The 26,391-nt window shown below is 44.1% G+C and overlaps 1 protein-coding gene across 1 annotated transcript in view; it reads right to left on the reverse strand.

The window, feature by feature from the left end:
- Nucleotides 1-6,925: 6,925 nt before the first annotated feature.
- NGLY1 (N-glycanase 1) overlaps nucleotides 6,926-26,391 on the reverse strand; it is a 33,751-nt gene continuing 14,285 nt past the window's right edge. The window contains exons 4-12 of the mRNA XM_069730003.1: nucleotides 23,627-23,789; nucleotides 21,382-21,601; nucleotides 17,618-17,739; nucleotides 16,780-16,925; nucleotides 16,100-16,210; nucleotides 13,962-14,126; nucleotides 12,753-12,938; nucleotides 8,887-9,064; nucleotides 6,926-7,353 (exon numbers count right to left, since the gene is read on the reverse strand). Of these exons, the coding sequence (XP_069586104.1) occupies nucleotides 7,178-7,353; nucleotides 8,887-9,064; nucleotides 12,753-12,938; nucleotides 13,962-14,126; nucleotides 16,100-16,210; nucleotides 16,780-16,925; nucleotides 17,618-17,739; nucleotides 21,382-21,601; nucleotides 23,627-23,789 (1,467 nt within the window). The 3' untranslated portion in view covers nucleotides 6,926-7,177. The remainder of the gene's footprint in view (nucleotides 7,354-8,886; nucleotides 9,065-12,752; nucleotides 12,939-13,961; nucleotides 14,127-16,099; nucleotides 16,211-16,779; nucleotides 16,926-17,617; nucleotides 17,740-21,381; nucleotides 21,602-23,626; nucleotides 23,790-26,391) is intronic.

Below are 26,391 nucleotides of genomic sequence, written 5' to 3' on the forward strand. Positions count from 1 at the left end.
TCAGAAATTCTCCTGATCGAGGTGATGGCGACCAAAAAAGTTGCTTTCCAGGAAAGAAGCGAAAAAGAGATGTTCCGAATCGGTTCAAAAGGCGTACACTGGAGGGCGCCAAGCACAAGGTTGAGGACCCAAGGAGCGACCGGAGGATGGTAAGGAGGTGCAACATGAGCAACCCCCTGAAGGAAGGTTCTCACCTGGGGGAGAGAAGCAAGGTCTCTTTGAAAGAGAATTGACAGGCAGAAACCTGACCCTTTTACGTGCTCAGGGAGAGGTTTGAATCTAGACCCGACTGAAGAAATAAGAGAAGCGAAAGGAAGGGAAAAAACCATAGGGGATAGACCGGTCACGTCACACCATCGGAAAAAGACCTTCCAACATCTATGGTAGATATGGGAAGATGCCGATTTCCTGGCGCTTATCATGGTTTGTATGACACGCTGAGATAAAACCCGAGTCCTTCAGAATCACGGCCTCAACGGCCATACCATTAAATTCAGAGACCGAGAACTCAGGTGGAAGAGGGGAACCTGCGATAGAAGATCCGGACTGTCTTGGAGCCTCCAAGGTACGTCCAATAACATGTTCACTAGCTCCGCATACCTGGCCCTGCGGGGCCAATCTGGAGCTACTAAGAGAATGGGAAACCTCTCTGACTATCTTCTTTACGACCCTTGGAAGCAAGGGAAGAGGCGGGAACAGGTAAGGCATCTGAAACTGAGATCACGAGAGCGTCGCAGCCGACGGCCCTCGGATCCCGGGATCTGGATACCTACTGGGGAACCTTGTTGTTTGCTCGGGAGGCCATTAGGTCGACAACCGGCACGCCCCACCTTTGGCAAATCTGGTTGAAGACAGCGGGGAGAAGAGCCCATTCGCCTGACATGAGCCCCTGGCGGCTGAGAAAGTCGGCTTCCCAATTGTCCACCCCTGGGATGTGGACAGCTGATATGGAGAGAATGTGGTTCTCCGCCCACCGCAGAATTTTTACCACCTCCGTCATGACTTGCTTGCTGCGAGTCCCTCCCTGATGGTTTATGTAAGCCACAGCTGTGGCGTTGTCCGACTGAATGTGGACCGGTTTTCCCGAGAGGAGGGGCTGCCAGTGGAGGGCTAGAAAAATAGCCCTGATTTCTAAGAGATTGATAGGGAGGCGTGCCTCTTGAGCAGTCCAGCGCCCGTGGGCTGTGAGGTGGAGAAAGACTGCACCCCACCCCTGAGGTGGCATCAGTGGTGATGACCTGCCAGCGGAGGGGGAGAAAAGATCTCCCGCGCAGAATGGAAGCGGATAGCGTCCACCAAGTGAGACTGTCTCACATCGAGAGGGAGGCAAACTGGGCGGTCTAAGGAGAGTGGATTCCTGTCCCAAACTGACAGAAGGGCCAGCTTGAGCGGGCGAGAGTGGAACTGAGCATAAGGGACCGCTTCCATGGAAGCGACCATCTTGCCTAGAACGCTCATGCTGAGCCATAGAGGTAGAGGGGTAGGACGCTTTAGGACTTTGATGCCCCTCCGAAGGTAGAGAAATTTCTCCATTGGGAGGAAGACCTGAGCCTGAATGGTGTCGAATTCCATGCCCAGGAATTCTAGAAGTTTGGTAGGAATCAAGATGGACTTTTGTTCGTTGATTATCCAACCGAGGCGGGTTAACGTGTCCAGAGTGATTTGGAGACTGCGACCGCAGTCACGGCGAGACGGACCCTTTACGAGGAGATCGTCGAGATAGGGGATTATGAGAATCCCCTTCGACCGAAGGATGGCCATGACTGCCGCCATTACTTTCATAAAGACTCTGGGGCTGACGCCAAGCCGAAGGGAAGAGCCGTGAATTGGAAATGTTGGTCCTGGATCGCGAAACAAAGGAACCTCTGGTGCTGAACACAAATCGGAATGTGCAGATACGCATCCCGAATGTCCACAGAGCGCAGAAATTCTCCCGGTTCCAAGGAGGCGATCACCGAGCGCAAGGACTCCATCTTGAAGTGCTGAATCCGGAGGTGGCGGTTCAACTGTTTGAGGTCCAAAATCAGGCGAAGAGAGCCGTCTTTTTCGGAACTACAAATAGATTTGAGTAAAAACCGGAAAACCGCTGGTTGGAAGATACTGGGACAATTACCCTTGGGGTGAGAAGGGAATCGACCGCCTGAAAAAGCCCTGGGACATGGGAGGGCTGTTTGGGTGGGCGGGAGAGGAAAAAAACGTCTTCCTGGGGGAGACAAAAATTCTATTTTGTAACCTGATGTGACAATCTCCCTGACCCAGGCGTCGTCGACCACCGATAACCAAGGCTCTGTGAATAAAAGATTTCCAGGTGGGGGTGACCCGTCATTTTGATGAAAATCTGTGGTCGCAAGAACTGGAAGATTTGGAGGAGCGGCCTTTAGCTCTCCTGTGAGGGGTAGGCCTGAAAGAAGGCTTCCTTCGGTCCCTTTGAGTGGAAGACTGGTCATTCTGAGAGGCACCACCTGAGGAGGCGAAGGAATGGAAGGGGCGAAAGGAATGGGGTCCCTTTCTATTGAAGGGACGCCTAAGCTTAGAATGCGGAAGAGAAGTGCTCTTACCGCCCGTGGCGTCCGAGATTATTTGGTTTAGTTGTGCTCTAAAGAGCCTGGATACCTGGAATGGCAAACCTGTGAGGGATTTTTTGGAAGCAGGATCTGCGTTCCACGCCTTCAGCCAGAGGACACAGCGAATGGTAACAATATTGTTGTTTGCCTTTGCAGAGCAAGCAGCCGCATCCAGAGAAGCATTCAGAAGGTAGTTTCCAGCCAGTGAAACCTGATCTGCTAAATCCGCTGGCTCCTGTGTGGGAGCCGAAGCTACAATACCTCTGCGTAGGGTTTTGGCCCAGGCCGACACCGCTTTTGCCACCCCACTAGAGGCGAAATTGGGGCAGAGAGAGGTACCAGAAGCTCCAATAGCTGATTTGGTTAGAGCCTCAATTTGTCTGTCCGTGGGGTCCTTTAGAGACGCAGCGTCAGGAATGGACAGCACTGTCTGGGAGGATAATCTAGACACAGGTGGATCTACCTTAGGAGATTCGGACTATTTGCTAACAAGGCCTGCAGCAAACGAGTATAAAATGTCTAAACATTTCCTCCCTGGAAAATGTTTACCTGGGTGTTCCCAGTGTCTAGACGTAGTGTTATCAAATTCCTTATGATTGGGAAAAACTCTAGAAGGGCACTTCATTTGTTTGAAAGAAACTGAGATGTCCTGAGAAGCTGCCTTTTCCTCCTTAAGCTCAAGCGCTTGAATAATGGCTGAGATAAGGCTGTCAATCATATCCTGCGTTGCGGAAGTCTGATCTGCGTCTGAGTCAGAATCCGACTGAGAGGATACATCTGACCCGACGTCCGCCTGTGAAGAAGGGGAACGGGTAGAGAGCGGTATTCCGGCTGACGCAGTTGGATCCGGAGAAGTGGATGAAAAACACTTTCTGGTTCTTTTCTCAAGTCTGCCCCTGTGAGGGTCTTGGACAGGTGCGAGCGAATCGCTGTGAGAAGCGTTCGTGGCACTGGTGGCAGTAGTCAGCAGTGGAATACGTTCTAGTACCTGAACCAAGGACTGAGACACTTTTGTCAGGTCGGAGACTGACTGAGATATTGCAACAGCCCACTCCGGGGGAGGGGGAGTGCACTCATCCCGAGCATTAAGGGCCTGAGAGACGTATTCCAGAGTACGCGATGCACAGGAGGCAGCTGGCCGGGAAAGCACAGGCTGCGAGCGTCTGTTCGTGCAGAGAACGCACCAAACAGTGGGGCGTGGCCGCTGAAGAGAAACCAAGCGCCCGATAGGCCGGCAGGGAAAAGGGGGTGTGGCCCGCCGAAGCGCGGCCAATACCAGTGCTGGGCTGCAAGCGAGGTGTGTCCAGAGCTGGGGACGAGGAAGAAGGGGCGCGGCCTCCCGAGGCAGAGACTTGCCAGAAAGGAATATGGTGGAAAAAGCGTGTTGCAAGGAAAGAGGCGTGAGATTTAAATCCCCAAATCCCCTAGCCCGGTAACGGAGCGCTGTTGGATAAGGTTAAGTGCCCCAGCATGGAGATTGCGACGATGCGGGGATGGGACACTTCTGTTGCTTGAAGATCTTCCTACCTGAAGATGAGGAACGCATCAGGATCCCTTGATGGCAGAAAGGGTCCTGGGAGATGTGGTCCTCCTTCCTGCACTATATCAACCGGCGCAGAAGTCAGCGTCAACCCCTTAAAAGGGGGAGGACACCGCAGGTGACCACCATCTTCCTCTCAGCCCACTCTGAGGAGAGGGATGAGGGGGGAAAAAGGAAAGGACTGGCCACCAAAAGAAAACATGAACACCCCAGGGTGACATGAAACAAAGTCCTGCCCAGCGGATCCGAGAGGGTGCGATGTGGGTGATACCACACTGCTCTCTCGGTGGCTTAATGCGGGGAATCAGGGTGAGAAGAACTGCACCCTGTAACCCCCAGAAGTGTATCTGAAATGAAAGGGAAAAGATTAATAAACACACACAATCCCTGAAAGAAAAAGAAATGCGGATCTGGTGTTAGATCCAGGTTCGCCTCCTACAGACACTAAGCAAAAACTGAGTTGCCTGGTGCCTGTCGGAGGGTGTATACTGCCGGGGAGGAGTTATTTTTCTTTATTTGCATAGTGTCAGCCTCCTAGCGACAGCAGCATACACCCATGGTTACCTGTGTCCCCCAATGAAGTGAGAGGATTTTTGTACCTACCGTAAAATCTTTCTTGTAGCCATCATTGGGGGACACAGCAGACCATGGTTCTGCGTATCTCGCTGCCCAACCCAAGAGTGATCCCAGGTGGGGGTGACCCGCCATGAAAAGCAGAATCTCTTGCTCCTGGTGCGTGACAACTTGGAGGCAATGTGGGCGCCAAGAAGTTGGCTTGAAGTATGGTCTCTTCTTTTCTTGAGACACAACCAGCCTCTCTTGGAGAGTAGCCAAAAACTGATGAAAGGATCGAAACTAATGAGTCTTTCGATTGGATGAACTACAAGGAGTTCTCTTTTGTGGAAACAGGGTGCTCTTGCTGTCCAAAATTATTTTGTCCAGCTTTTCCCCTGAAGAGGCGAGATCCGCTTTACCATGGTCTCCTGTGTTCCCCCAATGAAGCAACCGAGAAACAAGCCCTGCTTTGATCCTTGATGGAAAAATTTTAAAAAAGTTATGGGTCTCAGAAAATGGCAAACCAATTTATTTTTTTATTTTTTTTGCAAAGTTTTGAATTTTTTAAAACCATTAAAATAATAAAAAATATACACTTCCTATAGCAGAAGATGTACTGACCTGAAGAATCATGTTGCCAGGTCTTTGTTGTACAGCACACTGAATGCCGTCTAAACAAAACCCCCCAAAAGACAATAGCACAATTTGTTTTTGTTTGTTTTTTTACTGTTTCACCCCACTTGGATTTGTTTTTTGTCAGTGCTTTATATGGTGAAATGAATTGTACCTTTAACTTCTTTACCCCCGGGCCATTTTCCGTTTTTGTTTTTTTACTCCCCTTTTTCCCAGAGCCATACATTTTTTTTAAATTTTTCTCTCAATATAGCCTTGCGGGAAAAGTTGAAGCTTTGAACGACACCATTGGTTTTAACATATCGTGTATTGGAAAATGGGAAAAAAATTCCAACAGCGGTAAAATTGAAAAAAATAAGTACAATTCCAGTTTTTTGTTTTTTTTCCATGTTCACTATATGCTAAATCTGACCCGTCATTACGAGTTCACAGACACCAAACATGTCTAGATTCTTTTTTAAGTGGTAGAGAAAAATCCCAAAAAAATAAATAAATAAAAATGATGCCATTTTCTGAGACCTGTAGTTCACTTTTCGTGATCTGGAGCTGGGTAAGGGCTTATTTTTTACACGCCGAGCTGACGTTTTTATTGATACCATTTTGGCCCGTTATCGCATTTTATTGCAATGTAGCGGCGACCAAAAAACGTAATTCTGGCGTTTTGAATTTTTTTTCTCCTTACGCCGTTTACTGATCGGGTTAATTATTTTTTATATTGATAGATCTGGTGATTTTGAACACAGCTACCAAATATGTGTATATTTGATTTTTTTTATTGCTTTATTTTGAATGGGGCGAAAAGGGGGTGATTTGAAATTATATATATATATATATATATATATATATATATATTTTTTTTTTTTATTTTTAAAAACTTTTTTTTTTTCACTTTTTGCATGCTTCAATAGACTTCATGGGAGACTAGGAGCTGCAGGACTTTGATCGCCTCTGCTACATACAGGCGATGATCAGATCACCTGTATGTAGCACAAATGCTCACTTGCTATGAGTGCCAACCACAGGGCTCTGCTGCAGACCTTTGGTTGTCATGCCGAACCCATCGGTGATCCGCGACCATGTGACGGGGTCACCGATGGACAGAGCCAGTGATGCACTTCCTGAAAGCGCAAGTTAAATGTCAAAGATTGACAGCTGCATTTAACTAGTTAACAGCCGCAGGTGGATCGCGATTCTACCTGCGGCTGTTGTGGGCACATGTCAGCTGTATAGATCAGATGTCATGTGCCCAAAAAGGTGCGGGCTCAGAGTCGGAGCCCACACCAAACAGGCGGTAAACAAGTGCGTGTTATTACAGCACATATCGGAAAGGGGTTAAAAATGACAACTCATTGTGAAAAAAGCAGCCCCTCATACGGCTATGGTGACGGAGAAATACACAGGCATCTTGGAAGAAAGAGAGGAACAAACTAAAATTGGCTAAAGAGGGAAGGGGTTAAAAAAATGAAAGCTGAGCTGTAATTGCTGCTGTAGCCAACTTTTAGGCACTTTTGATAATGAAAAAATAAATATTTCTAGTAAAAAGTGCATGTAAAATGCCACAACTGTCAAAGCCGTATACTTCATCTATCAAGCAAAAGATATGGCTTCCAAAATCCTTTTAACAGACACACTGTTCAGTTAAGATTTTTAAAAACGCAATAAAACCTTTAAAACAGTTATGTTCTAAACACTGCGATGCAGAAGTCGCCAGCTTCATCGCCATCCAGTGTGTCCTTGTGTGTGCACCTCGGGGGAAAACCGTACAACAGTAAAGATAGTGTCAAACTGTCCATGGAAACGCTGCAATCTCTCCTTCGCACGGCTGATCCCGACAGAAAACTCTTAACAGCAGACAAACCATACTTAAATATGTAAAAATACTAGACTAGGATCGTTCTTTAAGAGTGATAATAATTTCCAAAGAGTGTTCAGTCGCACTGAGGCTCTCTCGAAACAATTGTGTGTGTTGCCAGGCAGCATCTTCTTCTCCGCCGCTCAGATTGGCTTCGAGTACGACGTCCGACGCATTACCAAACTCTGGGTAAGAATGCAGGGCTGTATCTGCGGAGGGAAAGACAAATTATTGAATAATGGTTTACATAGACAGGAACAAAAACGTAATAAAAAGGTAAAATGTGAACTACACACCATTTCGGGCAATGCAAGTACGGGGCATGTCTCACTCACGTAAAGGGCCACGGTACACAGCTGTCAAGTACATGCTTGAATAGCCTACAGCTCTGTCCCCCTACTTCCCCATATATGTGAATTCTTTGCTTGATTCTCTAAAGGGAGCACGAAGTTGCTGCACTTTTGCCCAGCAGCCCCTTATCTGCATGGAAAACAAAAGAAATCTGGTGCTTGAATTCCACCAACCCGACCCTTATCCCCACTACATCATCTGTCAGGAAATTTGGGAAGGTCTCATACATATCAGATAGTTGGCTGATCCCACTGAAATCAACAATCTAGGCAGGCTATATTGTATATGAGGGACATTTAGCTTTCGCAAAAAGAGGTGCCACATCGAGCTTTGGAAAGACAGTGGCTTTGAATATGTAAACAGAGTTCTCACATGTGAGAAGTACAGCAAGTATGGGGTAGCTTCTCGTTTTGACTTGTACAACTCAGCTCATTAATGACGTTGTAGGCGTTGAAGATCCCCGATTGAGGATCTTTACACCTTCCGAATAGTTGCCAATCAGCAGATCACCATCAGGACAGCTCTCTTGTACGAATGCATTTTAACAAAACTTTGTTGATGTACGTACAGGACGAGATCGTTCAAAAGTGCCGTGAATAAGACATGATAAACCCCGGACCCACTAAATGATTAACTTTCCTATATGAGTTTCCAGACTTATGATACTGATGACCCATCTTTACGATAGGTCATTAATATGAGTTTGGTGGGTGTCAGACAACCTGAACCCCCACTAATTAGCCGTTTCCAGCTCTGGTGATGACCAGATGTAAACAGGTTCTGGACTGCATTAATAGAGAACGGCCACTACACAGAAAGAAGCCGCAGTCTCCTTACTCTGACACTGTACATCAAGCCTAGATTGAGTAGTGTAATTATTGAGTTTTAAGGGGTTTCCCTGTCCTGACAGCGCAGTTTATTTTAAAATAAAAGCACTTTCCTCACCCTCCCAGGGTCCTGTGTCAAGTCTACAGCACTGATATCAGTCGCCAGAGCTGCAACCAATACCTGAGCTCAGCGGTTCTGCCCAATTTGCTGCCAATGAGACATCAGCACTGCAGTCAATAACAGACAAGCTGTGGCAGAGATCAGTGATGGACCTAGGGAGGGTGAGTAAAAGTCAGGTGTTTTTCTTCTTAAAACGAACTTCAGCAAGGATTTCTGAAACTGGAAAACCTCCTTTAAGTTTTTATATCTTCTGAGGAAAACATATTATTGAGCCCACCCATATTAGTAGGTGCATTATTACATGCTGGTGGGAGTCCGGAGCTAAGAACTGGTTTGGCAGTCTCTGGACTGACCAGGAGCTCTGGAGTATTTTCCTTCAACATCTTAATTGTCTTTCTAAAACTTTTAGATAACTTTCATAATAAACATTAGGCCAACGTTACCAGCATTAGCTTCTACTTGTGTTTCTTGAGAATGCAACTGCCAGTTTATGTTTCCACTGTGGAAAGTCTGGCTACTGGTTCGGACACTTATACTTTCGATGCTCAGTCCCACTGAGGCACATTCAAACTTCCAGCCAATTTTAGCAGAAGAGGAACCTTCTGTCCGGGCCAAATATACCTGTAAGACAGAGATAGGGTTATTGGTTCTGGGGAGGACACTGATAGATTGTAGTTACCGGGTACGGCTGTGCATACAGAAGACACGAATAAGCCATTCCTTTATAGTCTTTTCTGGATCTATTGATGGCACGTGTCATTCTAGGTGAAATACAGGTATTTTGTCTGACATTTACCTAATCTCTATTGTCCACTTCCTCTAGTGTGGACGGGAGCCTCCTAACTGGCCATTGTTGGGAGAATCAAGGCTCATAATTGAGAAAAGTGGCTATCTGAGAAGTTTTGGTAATGTTTGACTCCATTTCCACATTGAAAAAAGCATGCATGCTCTGCCAAAATAAGCGTGCATGTTTCTGGGGAGGTCATGGGAGATGGAAGGCAGCCAACAGCAACCTTGTGGGGCTGATTTATCATGACCGCCATTGATCACGCCAGTCTTGATAAGGAGATGTGTTGGAGAGTTGGACGAGTGCTGAGCACCTCCGTGTGCGCCCTGCCACAAATCTTACTGCAGTCACTGCTCAAGTAAGTTTTGTGGCGGCACTAGCCATGAATTTATCTAAGCTGGGTGTAAATGGCCTGAAAATGACAAAAATCACATAACTTTAGCACAGCCTCAAGTTGCGCCAAAATTATAGGTTTGAGAGAGTTTTCAAAGTTTTTTACACCAGCATAATGGCACCAGAATTTTTTTTTCTGAATCTATTTATACCAGCAAATAAAATAATTAAATGCAAATTATACATGTGATCATTCTGCAGCGCAGACGCCGCCGCCGCCTGCCGGATGAAGGTGATACATGATATTCATTATGTAAACTAGGGGGAAGGTCACTGAGGGATCATTGCCATACTGGTGAACACCTAATCAGATCACCACATGAAGACCCCCACAGGCTGCCCCAGGGCATGAGCAAATCATTAACTGAAAATAAAGATTACATAACAACCACAAGATGGATTTCATCAACCAAGGTATCATTTTAAACAGTATAACGGCGCCGACCTGACACTGTGTGTAGGTTACTGTGCACAATCCTGCTGACAGGTTCCCTTTAATAAAACCTGAAAGACTTCAACTGCATCTCAGTTGTTTCATTTTAAATAAAAAAAACCCTCTGTGCCAAGCCCAAATCATGAAAATTCTGTCACTGTCCAAATATTTCTAGACCAAACTGTACCCCTTCAGATACATTTGGGGACAATAGCACGATCTGCGCTTGAATACAGAGACCAAAGACTGGCTGCAGCGGTCACATGATCATGGTCATCACTGCTAAACAATGTACAAAGACTGGAGGGACCATCAGTGCAGCGGTGGTGGAGAAGTGGCTGTTGATCTGGTATTTTGCACCTGTGTTGCTAACATCTTGCTTTATGGGCTGGCTGCACCCTGCAGTGCATTTGTTCCAAGATCTGGGCAGGTAAGTGTTGCTGCCTTTTTTTTGTCTGCTGTTGAAAATTGAATTTTTGTAGACCTTGAGTCTCTAGTGGCTTTGCTATTTAGGTCATTACAAGTTCCTAGACACCAAACATGTCTAGGTTCTTTTTATCTAAATGGTAAAAAAAAAATTCCAAACTCTGTTAAAAAAAAAAAAAAAAAAAGTATAAATTGCGTCATTTTCCGATAACTGTAGTGTCTCCATTTTTCTTGATCCGGGGTTGGGTGAGGGCTTATTTTTTGCGTGCTGAGCTGACGTTTTTAATGATCCCATTTTGGTGCAGATACGTTCTTTTGATCGCCCATTACTGCATTTTAATGCAATGTCGCGATGACCAAAAAAACGTAATTCTGGCATTTTGACTTTTTTTATCGCTACACCATTTAGCGATCAGGTTAATCTTTTTTTTTTATTGATAGATCGAGAGATTCTGAACACATTGATAACAAATATGTGTATGTTTGATTTTTTTTTTATTGTTTTATTTTGAATGGGGCGAAAAGGGGGTGATTTGAACTTTTATATATTTTTTATATTTTTAAAAACATTTTTTTTAACTTTTGGCATGCTTCAACAGTCTCCATAGGAAACTAGAAGCTGCCACAACCCGATCGGCTCTGCTACATAGAGGCAATGTTCAGATCACCTCTATATAGCAGATTTACTTGCTTGCTATGAGCGCCGATCACAGGGTGTCGCTCATAGTAATCCGGCAGTGACAACCATAGAGGTCTCCGGGAGACCTCGGGTTGTTATGCCAACACACCGGTGACCCCCGATCACGTGATGGGGTCACTGGTGTGCGTATTTCCGGTGCGATTTAAATGCTGCTGTCAGAGATTCCACCCGCGGCTATTGCGGGCACATGTTAGCGGTTCAAAACAGCTGACATTTCCTGGGAAAAATGTGGGCTCACCGCCGGAGCCCGCATCAAGGGAAGCACTCTGACATTGGCATACTATTACGCCCAATATCGGAAAGGGGTTAAAAGATCAGACATTTCCAGACAAATATGTTTGGTTTTTTTTTATTTATTTTCAACTAGCGAAGAAGGTGGGCGTAAGTAAATTATTTTTTTAAATTTCTTGTTAATACTTAAAAAAAAAATTTCAGTCTCCCTTGGAGACCTGCGATCATTTCATCGCTTGTAATTTATACTACAATAAATCATAACATATAGTGCATTTAACAATCTCCTATGATGCCAGGCCAGTGACACAAGCAGTACAAAGAAGGCAGTAATAGGAGCCTCTTTAGGAGCCCATCAACCTGTATCTTAAATGCCTGTATCAGTGATTAACACAGCTTTTATGGGGTTAAACAACAGTGAATGGGGATGTCTCCGGTTTCTGTCGATGGTGGAAGGTGATGGCTGCATAACACTGTCCCCAATGTAAACTATCCACAGTGCGTTGCTGCAATGTGCATCACTAACACGTTTCATTACAGCTGTCCAATTATGTGCAAAAAGCACTTGATGTAGTTATGTCGTACCTGCTCATTTAGACATAGGGGTGTGCTTCATTGCGTGACTGATTGATATGAAGTACACCCCTATGACTTGCACACTGCATCACTAACAACGCACTGGGGACAGTTGACATGTTTTAAAGGTTCCCTTTAAAGGGCATCTATCAGTAGGATCAACCCTCCTAAGCCATCTATATGGGCATGCAGCTCATAGAAAAGCTGAATAAAATTACATCTTGATATCTGCGATCTGATGTCTTATGCCAGAGAAATTCACATCTTATCTTAATATGTAAATGAGCTGAGGAGCGGACACAGATCTCCCAAAAAATCTGGCTGTTACCAGTGTGAGACATGTATATCAAAAGAGCAGACTGTCAGTCATTACATGTCTCACACTGATAATGTCCCTTTTCATGTAAAATAAGCTCTGGAGGCAGATTCTCAGGAAGATCTATGTCCGGCCCATAGATCTTAACAACTTATTTATATATTCAAAAAATTAGGATTTTTTCTGAGATAAAATATCACATTGCAAATATCGAGGTTTCATTTTACTCAGCTTCCTATGACCTACATGTCCATATAGGCGGCTTCGGGTCGATCCTATAGACAGATTTCCTTTAAGTCTATGTTCAGGCAGGGATTTTTGTTGTTGACTTATTGAAGAAACAATGTCATTCTCATCAAATATAACAAAACAATAATATAATTTTACTAAAATGTCCACTTCTGTTATTATGTATATCAGGGTCGGTTTCGATCAATTTAGATTTACCATTTTCCAGTCATTCTCCACTTTCCGACATATAGACTCGGTCACCCAGACTCCATTTTCCCAGCCACTGATCACTTCGTTGTTATTTGAGACTCTCGTATAGCGATCGTCGACAATGTTGTACTGAAGATGGAAACGTTTGTCAGCTTTCTCTTTTTCAGTTGGTACGAAAATGAAACTCTTGGCCTGAAGTCAAACAGAAGATGACAATCATTATCTGATGATAGTGTTACGATGGAGCAATTACAGGACAGTCTTCTCTAGTATCTACGCCGCTTTACGCGATCGTATAGACATGCTGCCTTGGATATTATAAATTATTGGCATACAATGATTGTAGCGTAGAAACAATTAACTGTAGCAGAAACGCACAGATTCTGGCAGGATCGGACAATCGTTTAGTGAGAATGGGGTTCACCAGGTTCTCTCAATAGCCAATGTCCAGGAAAAGAAGGACCGGAATGTTGGATTTCTGTGCCAAGTCTTTTGCGTCCGTTGGAAACAACACTTGACCAATAGGGTCTGGGAGCAGCAGGTTTGCGTTTTCCCATTAAAGGGAATATTTCAAATTTTTTGCCACCTAATCTGAGAGTACCACAATGTAGAGACAGGGGCCCTGATTCCAAAGATATGTCACTCACTGGGCTGTTTGTTGTAGTTTAGATAAAAATTAGTTTTATCAACAGGAGATCATCACTAGAGGAGTAGCAAACCTGTTACCAGGTAGTACAACCCCGCCCCCACCAATGATTGGCCGCTCAATGCCTATGCACAGTGTACACAGAAAGCTGCAAATCAGTGGGGTGGGGCAGGGTTAAACAGAGCTCAGCATTTAGAGAACTGGTAAATCTGCAGGGTTTTTTTTTTGGGGACTCTGTGTATACAAGAAAAAATGGAAACATGTTTTGATTGCGACCAAAATAACCCATACTAGTCTATGGATCCATGAAAAATCACAGACAGTAGACACTGTCATCTGTGTGCTGTCCATGATTATCCATTACTACAATGGATAGGAGAAATTTAGCAATTTATTTTATTTCGAACGAGAAAATTACAGATAAATCATTGCTGGTATTAAGGACACACTGACCTATCATTGATGAGATTCAGATCCTAAGCACTGATGAATTTCCGTCTGTGTTTTAACATGCAAGAAAAATAACTGCTGTCTGAATGAGACCTTAGCTGTATGGGATCTTTAATTACCTGCAAGCCAGTTTCTCCTCGTGCCATCCGCCAGGCTACAGATCCTGACACTCGACCACCAAGATCACCAGGTTTGGGCGTCTTTGGAGACATAAACTCCACAATCTCCACTATCAGCCTCCCAAGCAGCTCCTTTTTTCTTTGTTCTGGCAAGGACTGTTGTCGCTAAAGGTAATACACAAAAATTATCCAGGTCACTACAATGTAGAAGCATTGATGCTTCTGACTTGATGTCCCAGGAAAGAGGGCATTAGAGTTGAGTCATGTCGGTAGTCTGTGGCCCCTGAACCAGAGCCCTATGAACCTCTTGCTACCTGCTATAGTCGTTGACACTTAATCTGATTAGTAGGCCTGGTATGACGTCTGTCACCATTGCAGCATGATTCACGTACAATGACTATGTACCTGGCATACAAATCAGAAGAAGTTTTGTAGATGCCAGCAGGACTCTGGTCTGCTGGCCATGGACTAACTACAAGCAAGACCGCTGGACCAAGGTTTTATGAACGTTAAACCGTAACTCTCCATGAGTGTGACGGCGGTGGGTGTGGACCTATTGCGCCATGGGCCGGGTTTTTATCTGGAGGGGCATGACTAAGTGACTACCTGGTTTTCGCTATATCCTCTGATGGTGAGGATAGGCTTGGCCGCAGGTAGTTGCCAGGTGTCACTTCAGGGCAGTACCTGGACGTGCAGCAGCTGACCGGAGGATCAGGGCAGAAGGGCAAACAAAAGTGTATTCAGTCCAAGATTGGGGCAGGCAGCTCAGGTTCACTATACAAAGCCTTAAGGTACCTTCACACTCAGCGACGCTGCAGCGATACCGACAACGATGTCGATATCGCTGCGGCGTCGCTGTTTGGTCGCTGGAGAGCTGTCACACAGACCGCTCTCCAGCGATCAACGATGCTGGTAACCAGGGTAAACATCGGGTTACTAAGCGCAGGGCCGCGCTTAGTAACCCGATGTTTACCCCGGTTACCATCGTAAAAGTAAAAAAAACAAACACTACATACTTACATTCCGCTGTCTGTCCCCGGCGCTGTGCTTTCCTGCACTGGCTGTGAGCACAGCGGCCGGAAAGCAGAGCGGTGACGTCACCGCTGTGCTTTCCGGCTGGCCGGCGCTCACAGCCAGTGCAGAGAAGCACAGCGCCGGGGACAGACAGCGGAATGTAAGTATGTAGTGTTTGTTTTTTTTACTTTTACGATGGTAACCAGGGTAAACATCGGGTTACTAAGCGCGGCCCTGCGCTTAGTAACCCGATGTTTACCCTGGTTAACAGTGAATACATCGCTGAATCGGCGTCACACACGCCGATTCAGCGATGTCTGCAGGGAGTCCAGCGACGAAATAAAGTGCTGGACATTCTGCAGCGACCAACGACATCACAGCAGGATTCTGATCGCTGCTGCGTGTCAAACTGAACGATATCGCTAGCCAGGACGCTGCAACGTCACGGATCGCTAGCGATATCGTTCAGTGTGACGGTACCTTTAGTTAGGAGTGGAGAGTGAGACAATTAAATAAGCCAGGTCAGAAATGGAAGTCAAATCAAACATGTGCAAACGCGAACACCTAGCAGCAGACTGCAACTAGGAACCTATGCTCAGGCAAGGGTAGAGAGGGAGGAGCTGCCTAATATATCCCTAGCCTAACAAGGGATAGGCTGGGGAAAACAAACCCTGCAAGACACAGCAGGGTTAAATTCCGGCAGGATGTGGCCGCACCTTCTTATTGCCAGGTGGAGACAGCAGAGATATCCAGCAGTACTGCATGAGGACTCACCACAGTGGCCTGACACATGGAGAATCAGAGCGGTGAACGCTGCGAATAGGGCGACGCTGAGAAGGCATGAAAGTCGCCAGCATGACAATAAGTAGAAGCAGTTTAAATTTTCAATTTTTCTTTCTATATGATAAAAACATATGCCACACCAATGGTGAAATGGACATACACCACAAATGGATGAAAACTGGATCTAGCATACTGATGAAAAATGTTTCATTTTTTCCCTACCCAAAAATATATGTGGATGTCTTAATGACGCCTGAGTCAGAGTGAGTATTCTAAAATTGGTTTTCAACCCTCTATAGTACAACACACGCTGTCTCTGAACGATCCAAGTATTTTCTTACCGTCTTGTTGAGACCAGCAATTGTTTCTCTTAACCAACTTTCTCGAACATCCTTTCTCCTGGAGATGACGTCTTCATGTTTACACGAATACCTCCAAGTGACGTCCACAACCTATGGACAGGATTTAGAAGTTAAAATTTCTATTGCGTTTTTACTTTCTTGTCAAATAGTGATGAGCGAGTATACTCATTACGTGACCGCGATGTCATCGAAGGTCCTTCACTCACTGCATTCTTAGGAACGGAGGCAGACACTTGCACCGCTGAGAGCCAGGGGCCGTCCGAGGGGTGAGTATATCCATATTTTTTATTTTATTCTTTATTTTTTACATGAATATGGATCCCAGGGCCTGAAGGAGAGTCTCCTTTCCTTCAGACCCTGCGAACCATCCAGGATCGGTCCCTGCAGCCGTACCCGGCGTATAAGACGACCCCCGACTTTTGGGACGATTTTCAGGGGTTAAAAAGTCGTCTTATACACCGGAAAATACGGTACTCGGAGACCACCCGAGCATGCTCAGGAAAACCCGAGTAACCAGTACACTCGCTCATCACTACTGTCAAATTGAAGGACTAGGAATGTGTAGGAGAGAGAAGAAGCCTTTCCACAGACCTCTCATGTTGTCGCAATGTTGATGACTATATGTTACATATATGAATTTACTCACAAGTTAGACATACCTCGTCTTTGGAGAAGGCAATGATATATGAAAGCTTTTTCCCCCATCCGACTTCATACAGGAGGGGTTTGTCACAGGCATTCTCACAGGGGTCACAATGAAGCCATCTGTTTTGAGATGAAGAGAACACCTCAGTCCAGACATGATCTGCAGAGTATGAAAACATGCACTTATTTGTGACATGGCATTGTAGATTTCATTCAAGAGTTAAAATAATAATAAAAAAACACAGATAGGATTTCACCAATAAGAAACTAAATTCTAATGACATGATTTCACATATTGACCATTCAAGGATTATTCCTGAAAAAAAAAAAAGTTATTCTCTATTTAATGGATAGGGGATAACTTGCTGATCACTGGGCGTCTGACCGCTGGGACTCCTGGCAAGCCAGAGATCAGGGCTTTGGCACCCCAAGAACAGGGCTTGCAAGTCCCACAGACAATGAGCGAAGTGGAGGAAGAGTATGAGCATGTCTGCTCATGGGTTGCCAAAGACCTGATCTTGAGATCGATGGAGGTGTCAGTGGTTGGAACCCCCGCGATCAGCAAGTTATCCCCTATCTAATGGATATAAGATAACTTGTTTTTTGTGGAGTAATGCTATAAGACAAATGCCACAATCCAACTTGAAAAAAATGGATCAGATAACTCTTATGAATCCAAGTTTTCAATGTAAACATTTTAAAGACCTTTTCTTCCCAGTAGTTTAGGCAAAAGAAAATATCTCTACCAGTAACATGTAAATGTTATATTCACCCAATTTTATATTTTTGGTTCCTCCATCTCAATAGCAAAGAGAACATGAGATGGATGTTGCTTTTGAGTCTCCAGCTCACCTGTAGCGTCCCACACATATCTTGCTTCCAGCCCCAAAGCCCTGCAGCACAAGGTAAAGCAGTTGGCCCATTCCCCGCACCGTCCACGTTTGGTTTCTAAAAGCTTTCCTGGGTCATTATACCTAAAGTATAAAAAAATAAAGGATTTCAGTAAACATACTGTGCACTTACTCACCTTGTACGTAGAAAATGGCAAGTCTTTCTAACTGCTGAATTATTTATTTAAAACATTAAAGGGAACCTGTCACCAGAAAGAACACTCCAGGGAGAAAATTAACTTTACTGCCATCCTGCGTTCCTGTTTCAGTCATGGGGGAGGCACCGGCGTGGGATCAGTCACCACTCTGAGAATTTGTGCACATGGAAAGAAAAATCCAGCTCCAGGAATACATTTTACTCCTGGAGCTGGAAGTTTTCTTTCCATGTGCACAAGTTTCAACGTCAGACAGAGATGTTTTTTCCATGCTCAGACATTATGTGGACTACAGACGAATGTTTCTACTGGGTGGGCTGAAAGGTTTTTCTGTTTTTCTACCACTCTGAGAATACAGAGCAGCGGCTGTAACCACACCCCCGGCCCTGACTAACAGCCAACCTTAGTTTCAGTCATGGGGCGGCGCCGATTCAGTCACCACTCTGAGAATAAAGAGCGGAGGCTGAAACCGCGCCCCGGCCCTGACTAACAGCCGACCTTAATGCTGAGTCAGTATCAATCAGGACGGGGGCGCGGTTTCAGTCATGGGGAGGCGCCAGTTCAGTCACCACTCTGAGAATACAGAGCAGTGGTTGTAACCGCGCCCCGGCCCTGACTAACAGCCGACCTTAATGCTGAGTCAGTATCAATCAGGACGGGGGCTCGGTGTCAGTCACAGGGGCACCACTTCAGTCACTACTATGAGAACATAGTGGCGGCTGTAACCGTGGCCCCAGTATTAGGGCCGGTGGTCAGTCAGGGTCGGGGCACGGTTACAGCCACCGCTCTGTTTTCTCAGAGAGGTGACTAAACCAGTGCCAGCGCCACACCCTGTGACTGAAAAAGGATTGCTGCTGAGGATAATAAAGTTCACTATCTCCCCGCAGCATTAGGCTATGTGCAGGCACCAGGCAGGTTAATAACGCTTTTTCTGATGACAGGTCCCCTTTGAAGAATTGAAAGTAATGGAATTTATTTGTTGATAACATATAAGCGCTCATTTACCCTAAATTTTTTAGGAAGCCAACTAAGTAAATTCCCAGGCCAGCACCACCTCCATCCTGCTTGGCTGACGGCATCTTTGCCTGAACTCACACAGCATAGAGGCTGACAGTCAAGCAGGAGGTGGCGGCGCTGAGCGAGGCATAGGTTTCACATCTACAGCCGAAACGCTGATTTATCAGTAACAGAGGAACGGCCCGGCCATGTAAAGGTATTGTTGGACTTATACTTGGAAAAGTTACACGTGTATATTAATATTTGTGCAATTTCTCCTGAATATGCCGATACCCCATTTATGGGGGGAAATCTACTGTTTGGGTGCACGGCAGGACTTGGAAGGGAAGGAGCACCATTTGACTTTTTGAATGTAAAATTTGCTGGAACAATTAGTGGACGCCATGTCGCGTTTGGAGAGCTCCTAATATGCCTAATCAGTGGAAACCCCACATAAATAACCCCATTTTGGAAACCACACCCCCTCAAGAATTTTATCCACGGGTATAGTGAGCATTTTGAACCCACAGGAGACAGAATTTGATAACAATAGGTCATCATATTGAACATGTTGTCATTAGTGTTGAGTGGACGTGCTCACTACTCCAGTTTACATTGGGTGCTCGGTTACGCATCAGATATCCCGGGTGCTCGAGTGACATGCTCGAGTCCCTGCCCCGCAAGTTTTGTGGCTGTTAGATGCCGCCCAAAAAACATGTGGGGATCTGCAATACTCTGTGCATACCAGAGCACCCAATGCAAACTCGAGTAGCAAGCACTTGCTTTTGAAAAATCCCAATTCTAATTCCAACCGTAACACAACCCTAACTGCAAAAAATTGAAATATATATATATATATATATATATATATATATATATATATATATATATATATATATATAAACTCAAAAAAAAGGAAAAGCAGCACAAAATAATTGAAAAAAATAAGTCCACTTTTTTTCAATTATTTTGTGCTGCTTTTCCTTTTTTTTGAGTTTATTACTTTTTGACCATTAGATTGCTGGTCGGGAGAGCTCTGCATGCCTTGTAAGGTAGTAATTTGATGCTGTTCCAATTTTTTCACTAATATAGATATATATATAGTAATTTTTTTTATCTAACTAAGGAGGTGACAAAGAGGTATTTGATTTACAATTTTTTTTATTTTGATCACTGTGATAGACCCTATCACAGTCATCAAAAAGAACCAATAGGAAAAATTTCCTATTGTTGCCGGATACTTGCCTTCAGATCTCGGAGGGCATACTGAGCATTTGCCTGCCATTTTCTTTCAAGAAAGATGAAGTTGGGGGATGGAGCAGGAGGGAACGGGAATAGCGAAGGTGTTGAGGGAGGCTTGAGGGACCCCACTTATCTCTTTTCTGATATGTTACATCATTTCAGAGGAGTGAGAAATTAATTTTAAATCAGACTTTTTTCTGATCACCGTTATTCGGTACTGGCCGTCAGATCTCGGCAGTGATTAAGGGGTTAATTAAAAATATAATCACTGGCAGAACATGGCTAAGGGAATTTTTGTTCATCTCTAATCACTTATTGTGAAATTCTTGGTGAACTCATGCCCTTGAACAAGAATATCAAACTTTTATATCAGTGAAAGCCACTAAAGCTGGAGTCACACATAACGATATCGTTAACGATATCGTTTAAACGTCACGCTTTTGGTGACGTAGCAACGATCCCGCTAACTATCTCGTTATGTGTGTCAGCGACCAACGATCAGGCCCCTGCTGGGAGATCGTTGGTCATTGGTTGAATGATCAGGACCATTTTTTGGTCGCTGATCACCCGCTGTCATCGCTGGATCGGCGTGTGTGACGCCGATCCAGCGATGTGTTCACTTGTAACCAGGGTAAATATCGGGTTACTAAGCGCAGGGCCGCGCTTAGTAACCCGATATTTACCCTGGTTACCATTGTAAAAGTAAAAAAAAAAAAAACAGTACATACTCACATTCTGGCCGTAAAGCAGAGCACAGCGGTGACGTCACCACTGTTACTGCTGGCGCTGACAGTCAGTGCATCTCGGCAGCAATGCGTGCATTAGCAGCGCTCCTGCCGAAAGCAGTTTTAACCCTGTGAACGCCGGGGGACGTGACATACATCAGAATGTGAGTATGTACTGGTTTTTTTTTTTTTAACTTTTACAATGGTAACCAGGGTAAATATCGGGTTACTAAGCGCGGCCCTGCACTTAGTAACCCGATGTTTACCCTGGTTACCCGGGTGCTGCAGGGGGACTTCGGCATCGTTGAAGACAGTTTCAACGATGCCGAAGTCTTTCCCCGGATCGTTGGTCGCTGGAGAGAGTTGTCTGTGTGACAGCTCCCCAGCGACCACACAACGACTTACCAACGATCACGGCCAGGTCGTATCGCTGGTCGTGATCGTTGGTAAGTCGTTTAGTGTAAAGGTACCTTAATTCTCTAATAATCCATACACAAAGTATGATACAAGCCTACAGGTTTCCTTTCTAAATGGAAATTCATGAAGAGACACAAAGATTTCATGCATAGAAGACAAAAAAAAAAGAAATCAAAGACTAAAAATCCCACCTTGGGAACCTGTTGATGTATTGACACTTGTTGCAATAATGGTTCTCCACCCGGCTGGCCCCCCACCGTAAATCATCATCAGAGGGAGAAAGTGATTCTTTAGCCTGAGTCTGCTCCCCACATCTGCTACATGGAAGATTGTTCACCCAACTGAAGAATTGTTCCTTGAACCAACATAACAGCTCTAACGTCAAGAAATCATCTTCGTTCACGCTGGTATCTGGAAAAGCAAAAAAAAAAAAAAAAAGATACCAAATTTTTATCCCATCCCAAGACTATCAAGTAACACCAAAAAAAAGCTGTATATGCCACCAGGTATAGATTCAAATAATGTTTTTATTGAATCAACTTATAAAAAGATATGTTAAAAAGGTAGAACGAAATACCACAGGTACAGTATAGTTTTTAAGTGGGTCAACCAGGGGGTGCAAACCCCTGGACAAAGCATTTCCAAGAGCAACGCGCGTCGGGTGTGGTGGGTCCCCGGGTGTTCCAGGGTAACTATATACCTTGCTATGTTTATCATGTGGGCATTCCTCATTGTGGTATTACATTGGTGTTTTGTGCATACCATATGCTGCTATCAATAACTCACAGAGCTATGTTAATATCACTAGATACTATCCGTATATATACCTTATGTTGTGCTGTCTAATTTAACCATATACTTGGCTATATTAAGGTATGCAACATGGTAGTATTTTAGCTTTACCCTTTTCGTCCCCGAATGTATTGAGGACTTCCTATCTTTATTTCTGAATCACTGATTATAAATATGATATTGTGGACAATGCAATATGACTATCAAACCAAGCTCATGCAGCCTTTATCTATCACCATTCCCTCAAGATGGCTGGACCATCATAGTAAATACACACCTGTACTTTATGTCCCCCCCACCTCATTGTAGATTGTAAGCTCTCACGAGCAGGGTCGTCTTATTTTGCTATAATTATTGTATTATCTTTAACGCTGTTACTTATTACTTGAGCTGTTGAATTGTAAAGTGCTGCGGAATATGATGGCGCTATATAAATAAAAAAAGATTATTATTATCATTATTATTACTACAGTAACAAGCCACGAACATTACAGGCACGCTGAGAGAACCTATATCGAGAAATTCAGGCTATGACCCCAGAAGTCCTGCGGAATACGTTGAGCAATACGGAAAGGCGCGTTCAGACGTGTTTAGATGAGAACGGTGGACATTTTCAACACCTACTTTAAAACATCTGTTTCTAATGAACCAAGGTATGCATAGTCCAAATTTCAGTACGATAGACCGTCTCTTTTAGAATCTACAACAATTTTTCCAGGTAAAGCAGCAAGTGAATCACCGTGTATATCTCATCAATGAACGCCTGGGACAGATCCCATAAAGTAGTATACATTACATAAAGAGAATAATGATTTTAGTTCAGCAGATGCTTGCAGTATACTGATATGAATCAGAAAGACAGTGGCCAAACTGGCACTCCATTTAGCATATACATCGAAAGCCTTCCAGCTAAATGTGGGGATAAACTGTGAAAGGAGCCAAGGAGAAAAAGCATCATAATGCAGCGTAGGACCCATAATGGACAACTTGGGGAATTATGGTTTGGAGATACAGTATAAGTAATGGCATCAGGAGGGGTTAAAGGGTTATCCTCAATATTGGAAGTTATCACCTATCTTGCGAATAGTTGCTAACTTTTTGATCTTTGGAGTCCAAACGATAGGACCTGCACTGATCCCAGGAACAGGCTTGTGTTGTGTCCCCTGTGGGAATGGAGCGTTGGCCACACATGCTCCATTCATTCTGCCATAGAAAGCCAAGAGCTGTATCTGACAGTCTCCAATGGTCTCAGAGAATGAATGGAGCTCCACTCCGATGGAGCATTTCAGAGCCCTTATCAGGATCAGTAGGGTACCAGGGTCTATGCTCCCACACGCTTTTGAGGTAGGGATTGTAAGGGAGCATTTATGTCTGCTTTGCCACAAATTGTTGTCTAATTCTGGCTTTAGGGGAACATGAAAAACATAAGTTGATTATTGTGATTTTATTAGATGTGTTGTGAATTATACATGTATTTGTGATTCTAAGTCTCTTCATGAACTTATTCCCTAGTGGCTGAGCATCCAATTTATCCAATATCCAATTTAGCAAAATGCATGAAACTATCTAAATGGGTCAAAACCCCAATGCACATATGTACCACACTTAGGAAGTCAGTAAGTAAGCAGAATTCAGATCCATTACCGGACTCGAGGCTTTTGGCTTGCTGGAGTTTTTCCTGAGCTTTCGCTTTCAGTTCTGACACAGGAATGTGTTCTCGGGCTTTCTGCTGGAGCTCGGGCAGCTCATACATCATAACGTGCTGAGCGTTTGACTGCAGTGTCTTGAAAAACCTGATTTCAGATGCCTGGAATACAGGAAGTTTATTAACCAGATGCATGGTCTTTAAAGAACAAGATTAAACAGTTAAAGGACTACTCTCAAGATCGGTCATCAGGAGTGCACCACCCCCCGGGCCTCCCAGGAACCTGCTTGCAGTATTGGCGGTATGTTACTGATAATTGCCTGTTCGGACCAGCAGGGATTGTGGTCTGGGAGGTTGAGAATAGACTAGGATTAGCTCCTGCAAAAATCTGTCTCTGATCCTGATACCAGGGCACTCTTATCCCTGCAATTGTTCATAAATACGAGTGACAGCATACTCACTAGTCGCAGCAGTTCGAAACCACTTTCAGAAGGAATATTTGCCAACATGATGAGGCAAAAGACCCAACTTTGGCGCGACACCGGCCTGTCTAACATGGTGCTACCAATGGAGACTCTGAAGGGACAAGACAGCGGAAGTAGCTGTCCGGCTGGAACGGTTTGCCCACACATGCAGCCTTTTCTGACACACCGATCGATCTCCGTGAATGGGAAGGCGGGCAGGCCAGTGACTTTGAGAAAGGTGACGATAATGGTGAACCCAAGATGACGCCAAATGACCTGGACACGAATGCCCTGCCTCTCGCATGCTGATATCCCATGTCACAAGTGAGGTATGTGCTGCCTAGGACGCAGTTGAAGATGTACATACAGTGCAGAAAATAAGAATAGATGGTATCATGTATCGCAAGATTTTGGTCCTTCCCTCAGTAAGGGCATTCAAGATAGATCGTGGCTGGGTCTTCCAGCATGACAATGACCCGAAACATCCAGCCAAGGCAACTAAGGAGTGGCTCTGTAAGAAGCATTTCAAGGTCCTTGAGTTGCCTAGCCAGTCTCCAGACCTGAACCCAATAGAAAATCTTTGGAGGAAGCTGAAACTCAATGTTGCCCAGGCACAACCTGAAAGTTCTGGAGAAGATCTGTATGGAGGAATGAGCCAAAATCTTTGCTGGAGTGTGCCCAAACTTGGTCAAGAAGTACAGGAAAGGTCTGACCTCTGAAATTGCAAACAAAGGTTTCTGCATATATGAAGTTCTGATTTTCTACTGTATCAAATATTTATTTCATGCAATAAAATTAATTATGTAAAAATCATACAATGAGATCTTCTGGATTTTTTTTTTTAAGATTCTGTCTCTCACAGTCGACGTGTATCTACGATAAAAATTACAGACCTCTCCATTCTTTGTAGCTGGGAAAACTTGCAAAATGGGCAGTGTGTCAAATACTTATTTTACCCATTGTATAGAGGCAGAACTGACTATTTACCGCCTTGATAAAAATCATATAAAATAGCACAAAATAAAATATCTCGAGAACCATAAGAAGTACAAAAAAACAGAACAAAACAAAAAAAACCCCACAAAACTCAGGGGAACAGAAGGAGTAAAATAACCAACCATTTTGACCTGGTAACAAGTTCTCTTTAAATCACCCCTTTCAAAAACTAAAGAAATATAAAAATTAAAACATTTGGCATTGCCATGTCAGTAAAAGTCCAATATATCAACATATATAATTATTTTAACAGTACATTAAACACTTTTTTCAGTCGCTTCACTCCCACTAAAAATGTATTAAAAAAAGAGATCAAATTGTTGAATTTTCGCAAAATAGTACCAATAAAAATGTAGGCTCAGAGAGCAAAAAACAAGCCCCTGACACACCTATTGAAAGAAAAATAAAAACAATTTTTTTTTTAACTAAAATAAAAAAACCTAACAAATTTGGTATCTCTGTATTTTTACTAACATGAAGAATCATATTGCAAAATCATGTAGATGGCATAATGATTATCATGAAAACAAAACCCCAAAAATTTTGTTCACCATTTTGCCCGACCGGGAATTATTTTTCCCTTTTTTTAGTATATTGTATGAAAAAGTAAATGGTGTTATTCAAAACTACAACGCGTCCCACAAAAAAAATAAGCCCTCATATAACTGTGTTTGTTGGACAAGAAAGGGAGGAAAAAATAAAACGCAAAAACATAAAATTTCTGGTCATGAACAGTTTTAACCAACATACGCAAAGAAGCAGTTCATGGACTTTCACAGAAAGTAGTGGAAATGAAATAAGTAGAGATGGGCGGACACCTGAATGTTCGGGTCAGGCTGAACAGTAAAAAAAAGTTCGGGTCTGGGTACCAGAACAGTACCCGGACCTGAACCCCATTAGTGAATGGGGAGCCCGAACATCCAGTGTTTGCCACGTTGTCATGTGCATGACATGGCATACATTGCTTCTGATCAGCGGTGAAAGAGCAGGCGGCGGCTGATGGGAGTATTTATCAGCCAGTGCCTGCACTGTACATAAATAATAATAATAATAATAATAAAAAATGGCATGGATTGCCCTGTATTTTTGATAACCAGCCAGGCAAAACTCACAGCTGGAGGCTGCAACCCTCAGCTGTCAGCTTCAGCAAGGCTGGTTATCAAGAATAGAGAGTTCCCCACTCTGATTTTTTTAATGATTTAAACAAATTAATTAAAAAATGGCATGCTCCCCCCCCCCCCTCATTTCTTGACAACCAGCCTAGTTAAAGCAGACAGCTGGCATTCTCAGGCTGGTAAAGGACC

Source organism: Ranitomeya imitator, chromosome 6 (assembly GCF_032444005.1).
Source record: "Ranitomeya imitator isolate aRanImi1 chromosome 6, aRanImi1.pri, whole genome shotgun sequence".
Classification (NCBI taxonomy): Eukaryota; Metazoa; Chordata; class Amphibia; order Anura; family Dendrobatidae; genus Ranitomeya; species Ranitomeya imitator.